The following is an 18,333-nucleotide window of genomic DNA, read 5'->3' as shown; positions in this document are numbered from 1 at the left end:
TGTTTCACCTCATCAACGTATCTGTCAAAGACATCAGAGTTCGTCAGGTGCATACCGTGCTCACACAGTAAGAAAAACACACTCCATACGATTTGTGGGTTGGGTTGTTTTGGCGGAGGAGACCAGACAACGGGGTAATCGGGCTTAACGGATTAGGGAAGGATGGGGAAGGAAGTCGGCCGTGCCCTTTCAAAGAAACCATACCGGCATGTGCCTGAAGCGATTTAGGGAGATCACGGAAAACCTAAATCTGGATGGCCGGACGCGGGATTGAACCGTCGTCCTCCCGAATGCGAGTCCAGTGTGCTAATCACTGCGCCACCTCGCTCGGTCACAGTTTGTGTTCCTGCTTTCGTGACCCAGCTACAAAGAGAACAGTGTGCCGTGCTATGTAATTCGCGGCAAGTCTAGCTTCCTAACCAGACCAGCTGGTTGTGTTAGCACTGCTTTATCGGTTGCGTGTCGTTAGGAGGCATGGTCGACAGCATATGCGGGAGTGCTGGCATTGTTCCAGGCCTTGGTGAGATAGTGCACAACCAGAGTGTGTACTCACTTGCTCCGCTTCAAACGTGATACATCTCCTGGACGCTATTGAAGTCGCCTTGGCTGGCTAACCAGCAGTCAACAGTCAGCGAGGGACATAGAGAGCTGGGGCGATGACCAGAGTTTGCATCTTGGGCAGCTAGTGGAGATCGGCAGTGAAGTTGGTCTTTTGCGGTAAGCCGGCCGCTGTGACCGAGTTGTTCTAGGCGCTTCAGTCTGGAACTGCGCGACCGCTACGGTTGCAGGTTCGAATCCTGCCTCGAGCATGGATGTGTCTTATGTCCTTAGGTTAGTTATGTTTACGTAGTTCTAAGTTCTAGGGAACTGATGACCTCAGATGTTAAGTCCCATAGTGCTCAGAGCCATTTGCACCATTTTCTTGGGGTAACCACCACGAGAGCTGCAAAGGAGTAGGTATGGTGCAGTAGGTCTTTGCTGCATGAGGAGGAATGAGCGAGTTCTGAGCAGAGTCAAGAGAAAGAGCATTGACAATCTTGTGTACTATGGTTCGCTCAAGGCGACGTCACGAACAGTCAGCACAGGGTGTGGCCGCTGCGTGGAAACAGCAGCCTGGAGGAGCAGTTGATGTCTTTTGCTAGCCGAAAGGACAGCAATTCCAGTGTTGGTGGAAGGGGCTCCTCATATCAAGAGAAGCACTATGTAAGTGCTTTAGCAGCTGATGATTGGACCCTGTTGGTTTAATGTTTGATATAGCCCACCCTGTTGTGTACATGTGGTGCAATGTGTGTGTTGGCTAGCAAACACAACTTCACATGCAAGTTAGTAGTCGTTGTGTGACAAACTGTGGTTGCTGATTGATGACAAATGGGAATTACTTATTTGTTGGCACAGCTTGTACCAAGAATTCCCAAGTTCTTACCCTTGTGCACCAGCAATCTATTAGAACATGTGAATGTATGAGCATTATTGATACATATGGGGGGCAGTTTTGTAGAGTGTTGTGGGCAGCTTGTTGTGGTAAGTGTCTACTGAAAGCAGCAGTAATAATAGAGCAATGTATAGTTATGTGCTACTTTAATGATCCAAGCTAATTCTAAGACTTGTTGTGGCATCCTACGCCTAGTTGCAGAATTTTTGCCCACTGTAATTACTCTTTACAACCGATGGCCATACATCGTAATTATTAATGTTGCTGCTCATACAATATGTACCATAGGGCAAAGGTTGAATTTTAATTTTGATTATTGTATGGAAGATATTTTCTTGTATTTATTGCTTGCACCCTGGTTAAAGATCCTTACGAGCTACAAAAAGATAATTTATTTTACTGTGATTGTATAATCATTTTAAATATGTAGCTGCAAACTGCTGAGGAGAACCGTCTGAGTCCATGTATTGTGAAAAATTCATTTTAACCTGGAGACTTTTGTGATTATCTGACACCCTCTGCATCTCGGCTTTAGATATTTGTCTCGGGCGGCTGTTCTTCAGCACACAAGTGACTTAAGGAATGTCAGGGAGGCGAACAATCATTTTCACTCCTCTTTTATGTAACTGATATATAAATGACATTTCTCTGACGCAGTTCAGTGCGGTCGGCTATATGGGTGACTGGGCAGTAGCTACCCAACACAAAGCCTTCGAAAGATCTCAAGAAATCCTAATGTTTCATCTGGGCATTTTAAGCCAATACTTCCATGAATAGAGGGTACGAGCTACCTCAGATAAACCAGGAAATGATCATTTTCATCTCCCCAATAGAGTGAGCCCCCGAGTTCTTGATGACTATTTTGAGCGAAACATACTTCAAAAAACATGCATCCAAAATACCTTGGGATCATGTTAGAAAGAACACATTCGTGTAAGAAGCGCTTGACACTCACATCGGCTAAGATCAAAGGCAGAAATAACATTCTCCACAAACTCTGTGGCACTAGCTGGGTATCGCCTGTAGACATAGGTCACCAACTTCTCCTCATATTTTCAGGAGGGCAAAGCACACGTGCGAGATACCAGCCCCAGAAATGGATCATGCGAAAATCTGAGCTGTAATTCTGATAGTACATAGTTATGACGTCCTGAAAGTACAGATTTTAAACATGCGCGCCTACCGGTTGTCAGTCGCTCTGCCCCACTGCCACCACTTAATGACTGAGCTCGAAATACTGTTCAGGCGAGTAAAAAGTTTATCAAACACTGTTTACACATTGATAACATGCTTAGTTCACTATATCAAAGTGTGTGAGTTCCCACCTGTTACTGATATCGGAAATCTTTTATTTTGAGTACTTTGATGTTACCGTCCTCAAACGCAGTGTAAATGCATGAAACGAATGGGTGTGCTATTAAAGAAATAACGTATCGCTACATATTATCAATAATGCTGTGGTGCGCTATTTTCTTTGGATTTTAAAACTGGCAGTGATAAAGGAAAGTACATTTCCAGGAGATACGCTTTTCTTCAACTTGACTGGCACGATTAAATCAAAAATAGTTTACTCCGTTACATAATAAGTGTTTAAATGCTTGGGTTTATTTATTTTGATTTTGAGGCATTTATGTAGCTACAGAATAAAAGTATCAGAATATTGTCAAAACTAATATTGTACATATATGTGCGTGAGGTTGACATCTTACTTATTCATAGTACCCACTACTTCATGATTAGAGTAACATGAGTTCTCGAACAAGATGTCAAAACAAGTTGGTGGATATATCCACGTCCCTCCTCCTCTTCCCTCGCCTTCAACATTCAGGGAATAGGAGAGCTCCTGTTGTCGTCTCGCTGTACAGTTGTTCGCGCTCGGGCATTAGGCGTCTGCAGTGGGAAGGAGAGAGTGACAACCTGCCGGTGTTCGAAAAAGTTTGGAGTCTTTATTATCAGAATGTCATAACTGTGTACTATCAGAATTATGTCCCAGATTTTGGAGCGGAATCGACTGCTGGCGTTCATACCTAGCAAACTGCCCGCATGCTGTATTCTCATTAAAACAATATGTCGAGTTGGTGATGTTTCCTTGTTAGAGTATCAGCACTCTGATTGGTGTTCTCAGCAGCAGAGTACTGTGGGTTTGCCTGGCTTAATAGCCCACCTGTGAAAAAAACGTCTGTACAACTTAACGAAGCAATGCACATTGTTAGTAGGTCAATACGAGATACTCCTATATACTGGTTATCTGCCTTGACTCACATTCCACCTCCTGCTATCATATGTAAGAGTGCGCTACTCTGAATACCAGAAGACTGTTCATGATGCAGATTCCAACCCTGAACGATAAATTCCCTGTGGAGCGAAAAAGAAAACATCCAGGTGTCTCACTCTTATCGTAGCTATGATTCTTACGGAAAGTCCGCATGCTTAGGTGAATGCCGGCATGGTAGCTCAGCGTGTTCGGTAAGAGAGCTGGCTAGTTTCTGTAACAAGAAACTGACTGAAAGGACCAACAACTAACATCAGCGGATGCCATGTGACATCCGCTACGACCAAAAACGACGAAGAAAGACGAACAAAATGCAAAACAAAGGAAACGGTAACGTGTTTGCCTACCATGCGTAGGCCCCGGGCTCGATGGAGATTTTCTCCGCTCTTTGACTGGGTGTTCTGTTGCCCTCATAATCCTTTCATCATCAGCGACGAGCAAGTCGCCCAGTGTGGCGTCACCTGAAATAAGACTTGCAACTCGGTGATCGAACTACTCCGGATGGGGCCTCCCTGCCAACAATGCCACACGATCATTCTATTTTGTTTTCCTTACTGGAAATGAATTTTGTGCCACCAATGAATGGATAGGCTGTTGGCACCAAAACTGTCTTCCTCCAAATTGACTGAAGCTGCCATATATCCAGGAGAGAGACCTCGGATTTGAGCAGCCTCGGGCAATTTGGACTACCCGAATCGCCCACGGAATATGTGCAGACACTGTCCACGAGTGCGGAAAAATCTTGTGATGTGGGGCGGAATGACAGACAGTTGTACATGTTATAACATCATGTCCCGAAAGTATCTACAGGGGTCTTTTCGAAGATTGCTTGTCTGTAGCGAGCGGTGAGAAAGTACATAAAACGCCCTGGTATTCGCCTGTAGATGTTGTAATTTGTGTTACATTATGCTTTAGATCTGTGTTGAAATCGTGATATGTAATATCTGCATAGTTATTCTTGTGATTTAAAAATTCATAATGCATGTCATACGATAGTTAAAATATTTATTGTTCTGTAGTCCAGATGTATTTTCGTTCTTCTTCTTTCTCATTCTTCGTTTGCCTACTTAGACAGCGTTTGTGAGCTAGTTACCTTGATCGGAAAGCATCATTTTCTTGTTCTCTCCCCAGACTCTCTTCATGGATTCGTTGTGTTTATTCTTGCGTTCCTCTGTCCACAATTTTCCTGTGTGTGTTTCAGCTTTCTCTGCGAATATTTGCAACTAGGAATCCGAAGACTTAGGATTAACTGATGGTATCTTCTGTGGCTTTTATTTCTCGTAAGTCTTGCTGAACTTCTTCTATCAAGTAAGTTGTACCTTTCTTGAATTTATTATATTAAGTAGCTTTTTTCTGTTAACCTAGTACCCATTCTGTAGACGTGACCATCGAATTTCATGCGTCTTCTATGTACTGTATCAGTGAACTTGTCTAATGCAGTGTATTAGTCCGCAGCTTTCCTTGAAATCCATATGATAATTGTAAAAATGGGACCATACATTTTTCTTATAGTTATTCGCTCTCCCCATGCTATTTGAACTTTTGAATGGCCTCCTGAGGATATTTATGATGCATATAGTGATTCAGGTAAGACAACTGTCTTGTAATGTCAAAGTTTCGCCTTACGAGATATCACTCGTTACGAGATATCATTCGTATATTGTAGTAATTTCGTGTCATTTTGTACGCTTTCTAGAGTTTGGTGGCTACTTCTAAATTTACTTTAGTTTCTAGTCTCCGACATATTCAAAAGAACACACATGTAAGTTTCTGCCCTATCTCTTTTATGGTGGAGATCTTCCGATCCTTTTCACGTAAATTTTCAATCAAATGAGTGTTCTCATTTGTTATTGGAGGCCTGTCTATGATACTATCTCCTGTAACTTATCTATGAGCTACTTGGTTTCGTAAGTAGTATTAGTGCAAAGAGCTAGGTCATCAGCAAAAGCTAGACATATTACGTAAATTGAAGCAGAGGGGGAAGCAAGAGAAGGAGGGGGCTAATAGTATCGGCTGCATCGAGACTTTGTATGGAATCAGCGGCGACTAGTGAAAATGTATGCCGGAATGTGATTCGAACGCGGGATATCCTGCTTACCGGCAGCTGCATTAACTACCGCACTACCTGTACACCATGTATATTGAAAATGCAAGCACTATCTCGACATGCTCGCCGACCAACCCACATTCCCACCTAGCGCCATATATCCACAGTTACAGTCCAGGTCCTCCATGCCCACTAATTTTAGGTTCCCGCTGGAGGTCGAACGTAAATGTGTATCCGTACTGAAGATTGTGAATTCATAGTCCATCGAGATGAATCAATTGTATGAACGCTTGGTGTCTGTTCTTTCGGAGATGTCATATAAATGCTAGGCACTTGTCTTTCAAAAATGGTTCAAATTGCTCTGAGCACTACGGGACTCAACAGATGAGGTCATCAGTCCCCTAGAACTTAGAACTACGTAAACCTAACTAACCTAAGGACATCACACACATCCATGCCCGAGGCAGAATTTGAACCTGCGACCGTAGCGGTCGCGCGGTTTCAGACTGTAGCGCCTAGAACCGCTCGGCTACACAGGCCGGCACTGGTCTTTTAGTGTCTGTCCAGAGGTCCCAATGTTTTAACCTCGACTTCTTTCAATCATTTTCTGATGAGTTTCTCTAATACAGTGTTAAACAGAAGCCGGGAGAGTCATCCCCTTATCGAACGAATGTACATACTGCAAAAGCATCAGACATATCACTGAGAAACTTAACCTGTGATGCTGTGTCTGTGAGTTACTGGCATATTAGTTCTTTAGACTTCCTGTTTACCGTGAGCTATTATAAAGTGTCCAAAACGGTTCGCCTGTCGACAGAGTTGTACGTCTTCTTGAGATCCACAAGGGTGATGTATGTGTTGGTACTTTGAAGTGTCCCTAATATGGACTTCAAACAGCAAATCTGCTCAGCACTCGATCTGTTTTTCCTAATTCTGCTTATTGCTAACCATTATTTTGTGTTTAATAAATCAATTGTTAAATTGGGCCCCGCGCCTGCCCAGCCACCTGCTCTGCGCCACAATAGAGACGAAGACGTCTTGTCTGAATACCGTCCCGAGTGGTACTTGTAACGAAACTCTTGCTGCAGAACCCGGTATTAGTGGACCTAGTGGCGCGCGACCCGCGGCCGTTGTTTCAGCGCACTGGCAGGGACTTGCGGCGGAGAGCGGTAGGCAGCCCGCGGTACTCACCTGTGCGCCGACGAGCCCGCGCCGCAGCCGCGGCAGGTCGGTGTGCGACCAGGCGCTGCTGGCCCACGGCTCGACGCGGCGCAGGTCCTCCGTCAGGTTGACGGCCGACAGCCGGCCCCGGCAGTAGAGGCGCACGTTCCACGCCAGGTCGTTGTGCCTGCACACGCGACGAAGTGGGTACTCAGATGGGCTGCGCTGCAGCATGCGTTAATACGCTACACAAAACAGCAGGCAGCGGCGGCAGGCGGCGCTGCTGTTACAGCAACAGCCGAGAATCCCACAAACGAAATATAAAAAAAAAAACATTGCCTCAATCGTATTAATGGATAAAATATAACTGAACATTTATTTCTAAATCCGCAGCAGTGGCCAGTAATTTCCGGTTAATACGCAATATGGTTCTGAGCTTAAAGCTTCATCGTCAGTTGACATCAAATAGTTATGGAAACTAACAATGAGGAGACAAAAGTCGCAACTCGTCATGGCATTGACTCAAGTAGTTCAGATGGCTCTAAGTACTATGGGACTGCTGAGATCATCAGTCCCCTAGACTTAGAACTACTTAAACCTGACTAACCTAAGGACATCACACACATCCATGCCCGAGGCAGGATTCGAACCTGCGACCGCAGCGGTCGTTCGGTTCCAGACTGCAGCGCCTAGAACCGCACGGCCACTCCGGCCGGCTAAGTCCACGAATGGCTGCGTATGGCTTCCAAGTAGCCGAACATAGTAATTTCCAGTCAATGACCGGTTCTGTGGTACCAGAGGACGCAGTCCATCCCATGTAAACGCAGTCCATACTATTGTGGAGGCACCACCTGCTTGCACAGTGCCCTGTTCACAACTTTAGTTTGTTGGTCTGCGCCACACTCGAGCCCCACCATCAGCTCTTACCAACAGAAATTGACACTCATCTAACCACTGTTTTCCAGTCATGTAGGGTCCAGCCGATATGGTCACGGGCCCAGGACCGGTGCTGCAGACGATGTCGCTCTGTTAGCAGACACTCGCGCCGGTTGTCTGCTGCCATAGCCCATTACGCCAAATTTTACCGCAATATCTCAACGGATACGTTCGTCCTACGTCCCACGTTGATTTCAGCGGTTATTTCGCGCAGTGTTGCCTGTCTGTTAGGACTGACACTTTTACGCAAACGCCACTGCTTTCAGTCGTTAAGTGAAGGCCGCCAGCCACTGCGATGCCAGTGGTGAGAGGTAATCACTGAAATTTGGTTTTCTCGGCACACTCTTCACACTGTTGATCTAGGAATACTTAATGCCCTAACGATTTACAAAATGAGTCTTCCCATTCGTCTAGCATCAAGTGCCATTACACCTTCAAAAACCATTTCACGTAAATCATCTGAGTACAAATGACAGCTCCGCAAATACACTACCCTTTGAGACGTCGTGTACGCGATCCCATCGAAATCTTTATATGTGTATATCAATATCCATTACTTGTCACCTCGATGTAAATGTCTGATGCTCCTTCCAGTCATGGCATTCACATCCACGTAAAACAAACACATAGAAGCACACGACCAGCGAACACGTCGCCTGCCTGCCCGACCATCACACATTTGTTTTTGTTGTGGACTTCAGTCCTGAGACTGGTTTGATGCAGCTCTCCATGCTACTCTATCCTGTGCAAGCTTCTTCATCTCCCAGTACCTACTGCAACCTACATGCTTCTGAATCTGCTTAGTGTATTCATCTCTTGGTCTCCCCCTACGATTTTTACCCTCCACGCTGCCCTCCAATACTAAATTGGTGATCCCTTGATGCCCCAGAACATGTCCTACCAACCGATCCCTTCTTCTGGTCAAGTTGTGCCACAAACTTCTCTTCTCCCCAATCCTATTCAATACTTCCTCATTAGTTACGTGATCTACCCATCTAATCTTCAGCATTCTTCTGTAGCACCACATTTCGAAAGCTTCTATTCTCTTCTTGTCCAAACTATTTACCGTCCATGTTTCACTTCCATACATGGCTACACTCCATACAAATACTTTCAGAAATGACTTCCTGACACTTAAATCTATACTCGATGTTAACAATTTTCTCTTCTTCAGAAACGCTTTCCTTGCCATTGCCAGTCTACATTTTATATCCTCTCTACTTCGACCATCATCAGTTATTTTGCTCTCCAAATAGCAAAACTCCTTTACTACTTTAAGTGTCTCATTTCCTAATCTAATACCCTCAACATCACCCGACTTAATTCGACTACATTACATTATTCTCGTTTTGTTTTTGTTGATGTTCATCTTATATCCTCCCTTCAAGACACCATCCATTCCGTTCAACTGCTCTTCCAAGTCCTTTGCTGTCTCTGACAGAATTACAATGTCATCGGCGAACCTCAAAGTTTTTATTTCTTCTCCATGGATTTTAATACCTACCCCGAATTTTTCTTTTGTTTCGTTTACTGCTTGCTCAATATACAGATTGAATAACATCGGGGAGAGGCTACAACCCTGTCTTACTCCCTTCCCAACCACTGCTTCACTTTCATGTCCCTCGACGCTTATAACTGCCATAACTGCCATCACACATTTATGTTTCCATAATGATTTAGTGGCAACTAAAGATGAAGCTTTTTTCTTCAAAACCAGTCGTATAACAAAAAAAATTAGTGGCAACTGAAGCGTATTTATTTAAATTCTGGATGTTCGCCTGATTAAAAATTTTTGTCTGTATAAGTGTCTTATTCTATTGTGTTCTCATTTTATCGCATGGCATATTGTCTATGTCGACGTAAAAGTGGGAACACACTATAATAATGTGGTTAATTTATGGTCTATATTCGTGTAAATTTCTGTTCTCAATGAGTGCAACGTATGATGAAAAAACTTAATTCTAACTTCGTTTGAAGAAAAAGGAGATGATATAGGAAGAAGGATAACGTGTAAGTGAAACGTAATGCGCTAATTTTGTAAACTTTCATCCGTTTTATACGAAGTAGTGAAATGGCAAGGAAAGGGAAAGGTCTGGTGGGAAACTGGTGACTTGTAGCGCCACGGGGCACCGTGGAAATGCAGTGGTGAAGGTTGAAAACACGTATCTACCGCTTCCCACGAATGATTTCCTTAACCGTTTCTTCTTCTTCTTCTTTTTGTTCACATTGTTCGTCATTCTTTGCCGACTTGGTTTGGGCGTACATCAGATGACACGCCTTGAAGTTCATCGTTGAATACTTCCCTCGATTTGTTTTATTGCAGAAGCCAGCGGGCCCTCTGACCTTACACACAGAACTAGCGCGTCTGCGTTTCGGCCATGCGGACAAGGTCCCTGACCGATGCAAATTTCCAGCTTATCGCTTGGTGCAGTGCAACGTCCCTCGTCCATTAACGGCCTAGTCGCAATTTATTCATTCCCGTGGGAGTTCGGACAATATTAGTTCATCAGCACTGAGGCAAACATCATGGATCTTTCACGGTAACACAGAAAAGTAGACATATACGAGTGATGTCTGTTCTGTAAACACACACACACACACACACACACACACACACACACACACATAAATACACATTTAATGTGTTTGTGCAAAAGTTAGGAGTGAAGAGTTAATTCTAACCTTGGATTATCGTAAGAGAAATGTCAGGGCGTCGACCATTAGAAACTGCAATTGCAGTCTTGGACTTTAGGAGACGAAGAGGATTAACGAGCAGAAGAACGATTACAGGGAAAGTGTGAACGGCGTTATAACAATACCGTAAGATGTTCTACGGCAAAAGAGGTTTTTTCAAATCTGGGCGAAAATTACTTACAGTGTCAGCTGCTCTTCTGCTGCGTGCTGCTGTCGGCAGTTCGTTTCCGTTGATGGTAGGCAGCCGGGTGGAAATATACACCAGTCGCTCAGAACCACCGAATCTAATGACTTGTTTCGGCGTAATATTCGAATTGACTGTTTTTGTTTCCTTGATAGAAAGCGCAGCACTGGCGATTACTGATCTGGCAGTTATTGATTACAAAGTTGCTCACTGGCTGTCGTATGTTGTTTTCTTTGTATTGTTTGCTTCTCGGAATCAGCAAAGTAAGAGCATATGGACTATCAGACCAATTGTGTGGTTGGATTGAAGAGTTCCTAGATAACAGAACGCAGCATGTCATTCTCAATGGAGAGAAGTCATCCGAAGTAAGAGTGATTTCAGGTGTGCCGCAGGGGAGTGGTGTAGGACCGTTGCTATTCGCAATATACATAAGTGACCTTGTGGATGACATCGGAAGTTCACTGAGGCTTTTAGCGGGTGACGCTGTGGTATATCGAGGGGTTGTAACAATGGAAAATTGTACTGAAACGCAGGAGGATCTGCAGCGGATTGACGCATGGTGCAGGGAATGGCAATTGAATCTCAATGTAGACAAGTGTAATGTGCCGCGAATACATAGAAAGAATAATCCCATATCATTTAGCTACAATATAGCAGGTCAGAAGCTGGGAGCAGTTAATTCCATAAATTATCTGGGAGTACGCATTAGGAGTGATTTAAAACGGAATGACCCGAACTTTTCGACTCTGTAAGTGCAGAACAGGAAATCAGTGATCATAAGGCCATTGCAGCATCCCTGATTATGGAAGTTAATAGGAATATAAAAAAAAAGGAGGAAGGTTTATCTGTTTAGCAAGAGTAATAGAAGGCAGATTTCAGACTACCTAACAGATCAAAACGAAAATTTCTGTTCCGACACTGACAATGTTGAGTGTTTATGGAAAAAGTTCAAGGCAATCGTAAAATGCGTTTTAGACAGGTACGTGCCGAGTAAAACTGTGAGGGACGGGAAAAACCCACCGTGGTACAACAACAAAGTTAGGAAACTACTGCGAAAGCAAAGAGAGCATCACTCCAAGTTTAAACGCAGCCAAAACCTCTCAGACAAACAGAAGCTAAACGATGTCAAAGTTAGCGTAAGGAGGGCTATGCGTGAAGCGTTCAGTGAATTCGAAAGTAAAATCCTAGGTACCGACTTGACAGTAAATCCTAGGAAGTTCTGGTCTTACGTTAAATCAGTAAGTGGCTCGAAACATCATGTCCAGACACTCCGGGATGATGATGGCATTGAAACAGAGGATGACAAGCGTAAAGCTGAAATACTAAACACCTTTTTCCAAAGCTGTTTCACAGAGGAAGACCGCACTGCAGTTCCTTCTCTAAATCCTCGCACCAACGAAAAAATGGCTGACATTGAAATAAGTGTCCAAGGAATAGAAAAGCAACTGGAATCACTCAACAGAGGAAAGTCCACTGGACCTGACGGGATACCAATTCGATTCTACACAGAGTACGCGAAAGATCTTGCCCCCCTTCTAACAGCCGTGTACCGCAAGTCTCTAGAGGAACAGAAGGTTCCAAATGATTGGAAAAGAGCACAGGTAGTCCCAGTCTTCAAGAAGGGTCGTCGAGCAGATGCGCAAAACTATAGACCTATATCTCTGACGTCGATCTGTTGTAGTATTTTAGAACATGTCTTTTGCTCGAGTATCATGTCGTTTTTGGAAACTCAGAATCTACTATGTAGGAATCAACATGGATTCCGGAAACAGCGATCGTGTGAAACCCAACTCGCTTTATTTGTTCATGAGACCCAGAAAATATTAGATACAGGCTCCCAGGTAGATGCTATTTTTCTTGACTTCCGGAAGGCGTTCGATACAGTTCCGCACTGTCGCCTGATAAACAAAGTAAGAGCCTACGGAATATCAGACCAGCTGTGTGGCTGGATTGAAGAGTTTTTAGCAAACAGAACACAGCATGTTGTTACCAATGGAGAGACGTCTACAGACATTAAAGTAACCTCTGGCGTGCCACAGGGGACCATTGCCACAGGGGACCATTGCTTTTCACAATATATATAAATGACCTAGTAGATAGTGTCGGAAGTTCCATGCGGCTTTTCGCGGATGATGCTGTAGTATACAGAGAAGTTGCAGCATTAGAAAATTGTAGCGAAATGCAGGAAGATCTGCAGCGCATAGGCACTTGGTGCAGGGAGTGGCAACTGACCCTTAATATAGACAAATATAATGTATTGCGAATACATAGAAAGAAGGATCCTTTATTGTATGATTATATGATAGCGGAACAAACACTGGTAGCAGTTACTTCTGTAAAATATCTGGGAGTATGCGTGCGGAACGATTTGAAGTGGAATGATCATATAAAATTAATTGTTGGTAAGGCGGGTACCAGGTTGAGATTCATTGGGAGAGTCCTTAGAAAATGTAGTCCATCAACAAAGGAGGTGGCTTACAAAACACTCGTTCGACCTATACTTGAGTATTGCTCATCAGTGTGGGATCCGTACCAGATCGGGTTGACGGAGGAGATAGAGAAGATCCAAAGAAGAGCGGCGCGTTTCGTCACAGGGTGATTTGGTAACCGTGATAGCGTTACGGAGATGTTTAACAAACTCAAGTGGCAGACTCTGCAAGAGAGGCGCTCTGCATCGTGGTGTAGCTTGCTCGCCAGGTTTCGAGAGGGTGCGTTTCTGGATGAGGTATCGAATATATTGCTTCCCCCTACTTATACCTCCCGAGGAGATCACGAATGTAAAATTAGAGAGATTAGAGCGCGCACAGAGGCTTTCAGACAGTCGTTCTTCCCGCGAACCATACGCGACTGGAACAGGAAAGGGAGATAATGACAGTGGCACGTAAAGTGCCCTCCGCCACACACCGTTGGGTGGCTTGCGGAGTATAAATGTAGATGTAGATGTAGATGTAGATCATATAAAGTTGATCGTCGGTAAAGCAGATGCCAGACTGAGATTCATTGGAAGAATCCTAAGGAAATGCAATAAGAAAACAAAGGAAGTAGGTTACAGTACGCTTGTTCGTCCACTACTTGAATACTGCTCAGCACTGTGGGATCCGTACCAGATAGGGTTGATAGAAGAGATAGAGAAGATCCAACTGAGAGCAGCGCGCTTCGCTACAGGATCATTTAGTAATCGCGAAAGGGTTACGGAAATGAAAGATAAACTCCATTGGAAGACTCTGCAGGAGATACGCTCAGTAGCTCGGTACGGGCTTTTGTTGAAGTTTCGGGAACATACTTTCACCCAGGAGTCAAGCCATATAATGCTCCCTCCTACGTATATCTGTAACCTCCTCCTCACTCATCCACCTTAATGACACTGAAAAATTAAACCGCGTGTACCTAATGGAAATTTGGGAAAAGCAATCGTCACCGAAGTTAATCTGACGGTAAAGAGGGAGGAAAGGGTTACATCTAAATGAAAGGAAAAATGCAAATGAAACTGGGGGAAATTAATTTTGAAAAGGGGTAAAGTTAATAAAGAAAGTAAATGTGCGGCCGTTACGTTAACAATTAACTAGTGGTAATTAGATATTTGAGATTTGGGGGAAATTATGGTCGCCAGTCCTATGGACAATTACTATAGTAACTGAAAAAGAAAGGTTATTACACATATAACTAGCACTAGAAGCGTGGCAACTGAAGGTTGACACGTGTAGTGAGAAAACTTAAAGTTTGTCAGAAGTAATAAATTTCGCTACACTCTGACTCAATTTAGCAAAAGAATTAATAAAACCGGAAAATTGAAAGTTAATTTAGTGACTGAAATTAATAGTGAGCTTTGTTTCTGAAGCACATCGAAATTCAGTAAAATACGGTTAGCCTTGGGTTACCTCAACAATCATTTCAAAAGCTACTTGAATCTACGCAATTTAGAAATAAGAGATTTAACTTTGAACTTGAATTAAATGATTCTGAACAATTAACAATAGTAAAATTTAATACGTAACAAGTTGAACTGCAGTCACAGGTAAGCTAAAATACGGTAACAAAACTCGCACTCTTAATTTGTGCTTGTGTAATCTAAATATTGAAGCCAGTTATGAATACCTTAACTGACCTTTGAAATTAAAGCAGTGAAATCGAATGATATTACTTTAATGCTGACGTTTGAATTTCAACGACACTCGGGTTCATTCCGGAAAAGGAAGGGACCCTGCTTGGTAATGCAATTGGGACAATGAGCAACGAAGGTTCATGCTACGTTTCTGTAATTTAGTGAGAAAAATTTCACAGTTTGAAAAGCTGAGGTCTGCCATACAGTTCTAAAACTTTACGTGCTACCAGTCTTCCTTGTTGGTTGATTGAAGGTTTGAAGTCGTCGATCGAGGAGGTGGCGACAGTCACTCATTGTTGGCTGTCGCTGTTGCAGAAGCTGGATGTTGGCGCACCTTCTTCTCGCCACGGTCTCCAGCCGAAACGGGCTCTTGATGTGTGCCAGCTAACGCTTCCCGTCCGCGACACCATGTCAGAAACTAACATAGCAAGTCGAACGCAATTACACGCTGCCAAACCCCGAAAGCGTGGCAACTCGCGGGAGCGTCACACAACACACCTGCTCCACTGCCCTCCTCCAGCCAGACTCTGCTCTGCCTGCGATCCACGCGGCAGAGTTAACACTATCAAAGATCCTAAAGACTTTGGTTCTCCACACGACCTATGGATGTATTCGTTCGGTAGCATATATTTATATATGCATTTATGTCGATGTATAATTGGTTTGTTTTGTAAATATCATTTACAAATAAATAATATATATATATATATATATATATATATATATATATATATACTCCTGGAAATTGAAATAAAAACACTGTGAATTCATTGTCCCAGGAAGGGGAAACTTTATTGACACGTTCCTGGGGTCAGATACATCACATGAACACACTGACAGAACCACAGGCACATAGACACAGGCAACAGAGCATGCACAATGTCGGCACTAGTACAGTGTATATCCATCTTCCGCAGCAATGCAGGCTGCTATTCTCCCATGGAGACGATCGTAGAGATGCTGGATGTAGTCCTGTGGAACGGCTTGCCATGCCATTTCCATCTGGCGCCTCAGTTGGACCAGCGTTCGTGCTGGACGTGCAGACCGCGTGAGACGACGCTTCATCCAGTCCCAAACATGCTCAATGGGGGACAGATCCGGAGATCTTGCTGGCCAGGGTAGTTGACTTACACCTTCTAGAGCACGTTGGGTGGCACGGGATACATGCGGACGTGCATTGTCCTGTTGGAACAGCAAGCTCCCTTGCCGGTCTAGGAATGGTAGAACGATGGGTTCGATGACGGTTTGGATGTACCGTGCACTATTCAGTGTCCCCTCGACGATCACCAGTGGTGTACGGCCAGTGTAGGAGATCGCTTCCCACATCATGATGCCGGGTGTTGGCCCTGTGTGCCTCGGTCGTATGCAGTCCTGATTGTGGCGCTCACCTACACGGCGCCAAACACGCATACGACCATCATTGGCACCAAGGCAGAAGCGACTCTCATCGCTGAAGACGACACGTCTCCATTCGTCCCTCCATTCACGCCTGTCGCGACACCACTGGAGGCGGGCTTCACGATGTTGGGGCGTGAGCGGAAGACGGCCTAACGGTGTGCGGGACCGTAGCCCAGCTTCATGGAGACGGTTGCGAATGGTCCTCGCCGATACCCCAGGAGCAACAGTGTCCCTAATTTGCTGGGAAGTGGCGGTGCGGTCCCCTACGGCACTGCGTAGGATCCTACGGTCTTGGCGTGCATCCGTGCGTCGCTGCGGTCCGGTCCCAGGTTGACGGGCATGTGCACCTTCCGCCGACCACTGGCGACAACATCGATGTACTGTGGAGACCTCACGCCCCACGTGTTGAGCAATTCGGCGGTACGTCCACCCGGCCTCCCGCATGTCCACTATACGCCCTCGCTCAAAGTCCGTCAACTGCACATACGGTTCACGTCCACGCTGTCGCGGCATGCTACCAGTGTTAAAGACTGCGATGGAGCTCCGTATGCCACGGCAAACTGGCTGACACTGACCTTTGAAACGTTCCCTTAGAAAAATTTATACAAGACCGTGCTTAAACTGACACAATAGTTTTAGCGCAACGCAATCTGACTTTCAATAATCTCTACTAAAGAATGGCCCTCACTAACATTAACCTGTACCTTTCACAAATCACTTACCTCACAATAATCTTCGTTACTCGAACTACTGCAATGCAGCGAGCGCCACTGCTGCCAGCTAAATAAAAGATTCAAACTACAGAAGGCACTAACTACTGATAGGGATAGTTAGCAAATGAAAGATTTTAATAGAGAACAAACAATGTATTTACCTTAATAGTCATAATATATATAGCAGTTCATGGTCCTCGCCGATACCCCAGGAGCAACAGTGTCCCTAATTTGCTGTAAAGTGGCGGTGCGGTCCCCTACGGCACTGCGTAGGATCCTACGGTCTTGGCGTGCATCCGTGCGTCGCTGCGGTCCGGTCCCAGGTTGACGGGCACGTGCACCTTCCGCCGACCACTGGCGACAACATCGATGTACTGTGGAGACCTCACGCCCCACGTGTTGAGCAATTCGGCGGTACGTCCACCCGGTCTCCCGCATGCCCACTATACGCCCTCGCTCAAAGTCCGTCAACTGCACATACGGTTCACGTCCACGCTGTCGCGGCATGCTACCAGTGTTAAAGACTGCGATGGAGCTCCGTATGCCACGGCAAACTGGCTGACACTGACGGCGGCGGTGCAAAAATGCTGCGCAGCTAGCGCCATTCGACGGCCAACACCGCGGTTCCTGGTGTGTCCGCTGTGCCGTGCATGTGATCATTGCTTGTACAGCCCTCTCGCAGTGTCCGGAGCAAGTATGGTGGGTCTGACACACCGGTGTCAATGTGCTCTTTTTTCCATTTCCAGGAGTGTACTATTTTCTCAATGTGTCCGCCAGTTTGTTTTGTAAATATCATTTACAAATAAATAATATTAATATCATTCGTCAGGTGGCTTCCGGAGTATAGATGTAGATGTAGATGTAGATTTCTTGGGACATTGTTATGGTTTGGTTATTAGTTGACGAAGACAACGAATGCGACTGGAAAAAAAGTAGGTGTGTCAACGCACTGCTCTGTAGTGTAGCCCTTGCTCTAGTTCCTCCTTAAATGTTAATTAGGTTGTGAAAAAATTAAAGTGACTGGAAGAAAAATATCTGCAATAATGGACTGATCTGTAGGGTAACCCAATTATCATTTCGCAGACTTTGTGGGGTATTTTCGAAATGTCATTTTCGAGCTTGATGTTACGCAGGAATGTAAGGTTTGGTTTAAATTTTACGACATAAACTGTTTTAAATGACATTACTCTGCACAGTAAAATTCCATTATATCGTCACTTAACTTCGTACACTCCGTATCATAAAGACGGTTATCGAACACTATTTTCTCAATGTGTCCGCCATCTTTGCTATCATCTGACTTATCATTCGTCGTATCCAACTTAAATCATTCAGCGCGCATGCAGTTATTAACAACAAGTGCACTTTCACCGAAGACTGAACGTTAGAACGAA

General features: G+C 44.6%; 1 protein-coding gene across 1 annotated transcript in view; it reads right to left on the bottom strand.

Annotated features, from left to right (window-relative positions):
• The window catches only part of LOC126176286 (dipeptidase 1-like), a 148,739-nt gene that overhangs the window by 51,807 nt on the left and 78,599 nt on the right, over window positions 1–18,333 (bottom strand). Inside the window, exon 2 of the mRNA XM_049923436.1 lies at window positions 6,943–7,099. Within this exon, the coding sequence (XP_049779393.1) occupies window positions 6,943–7,099 (157 nt within the window). The remainder of the gene's footprint in view (window positions 1–6,942; window positions 7,100–18,333) is intronic.

This window comes from Schistocerca cancellata, chromosome 3, assembly GCF_023864275.1.
Source record: "Schistocerca cancellata isolate TAMUIC-IGC-003103 chromosome 3, iqSchCanc2.1, whole genome shotgun sequence".
In the NCBI taxonomy this organism is placed as follows: domain Eukaryota; kingdom Metazoa; phylum Arthropoda; class Insecta; order Orthoptera; family Acrididae; genus Schistocerca; species Schistocerca cancellata.
The sequence above is the reverse complement of the archived record's forward strand: the minus strand, read 5'-3'. Positions and strand labels throughout refer to the sequence as shown.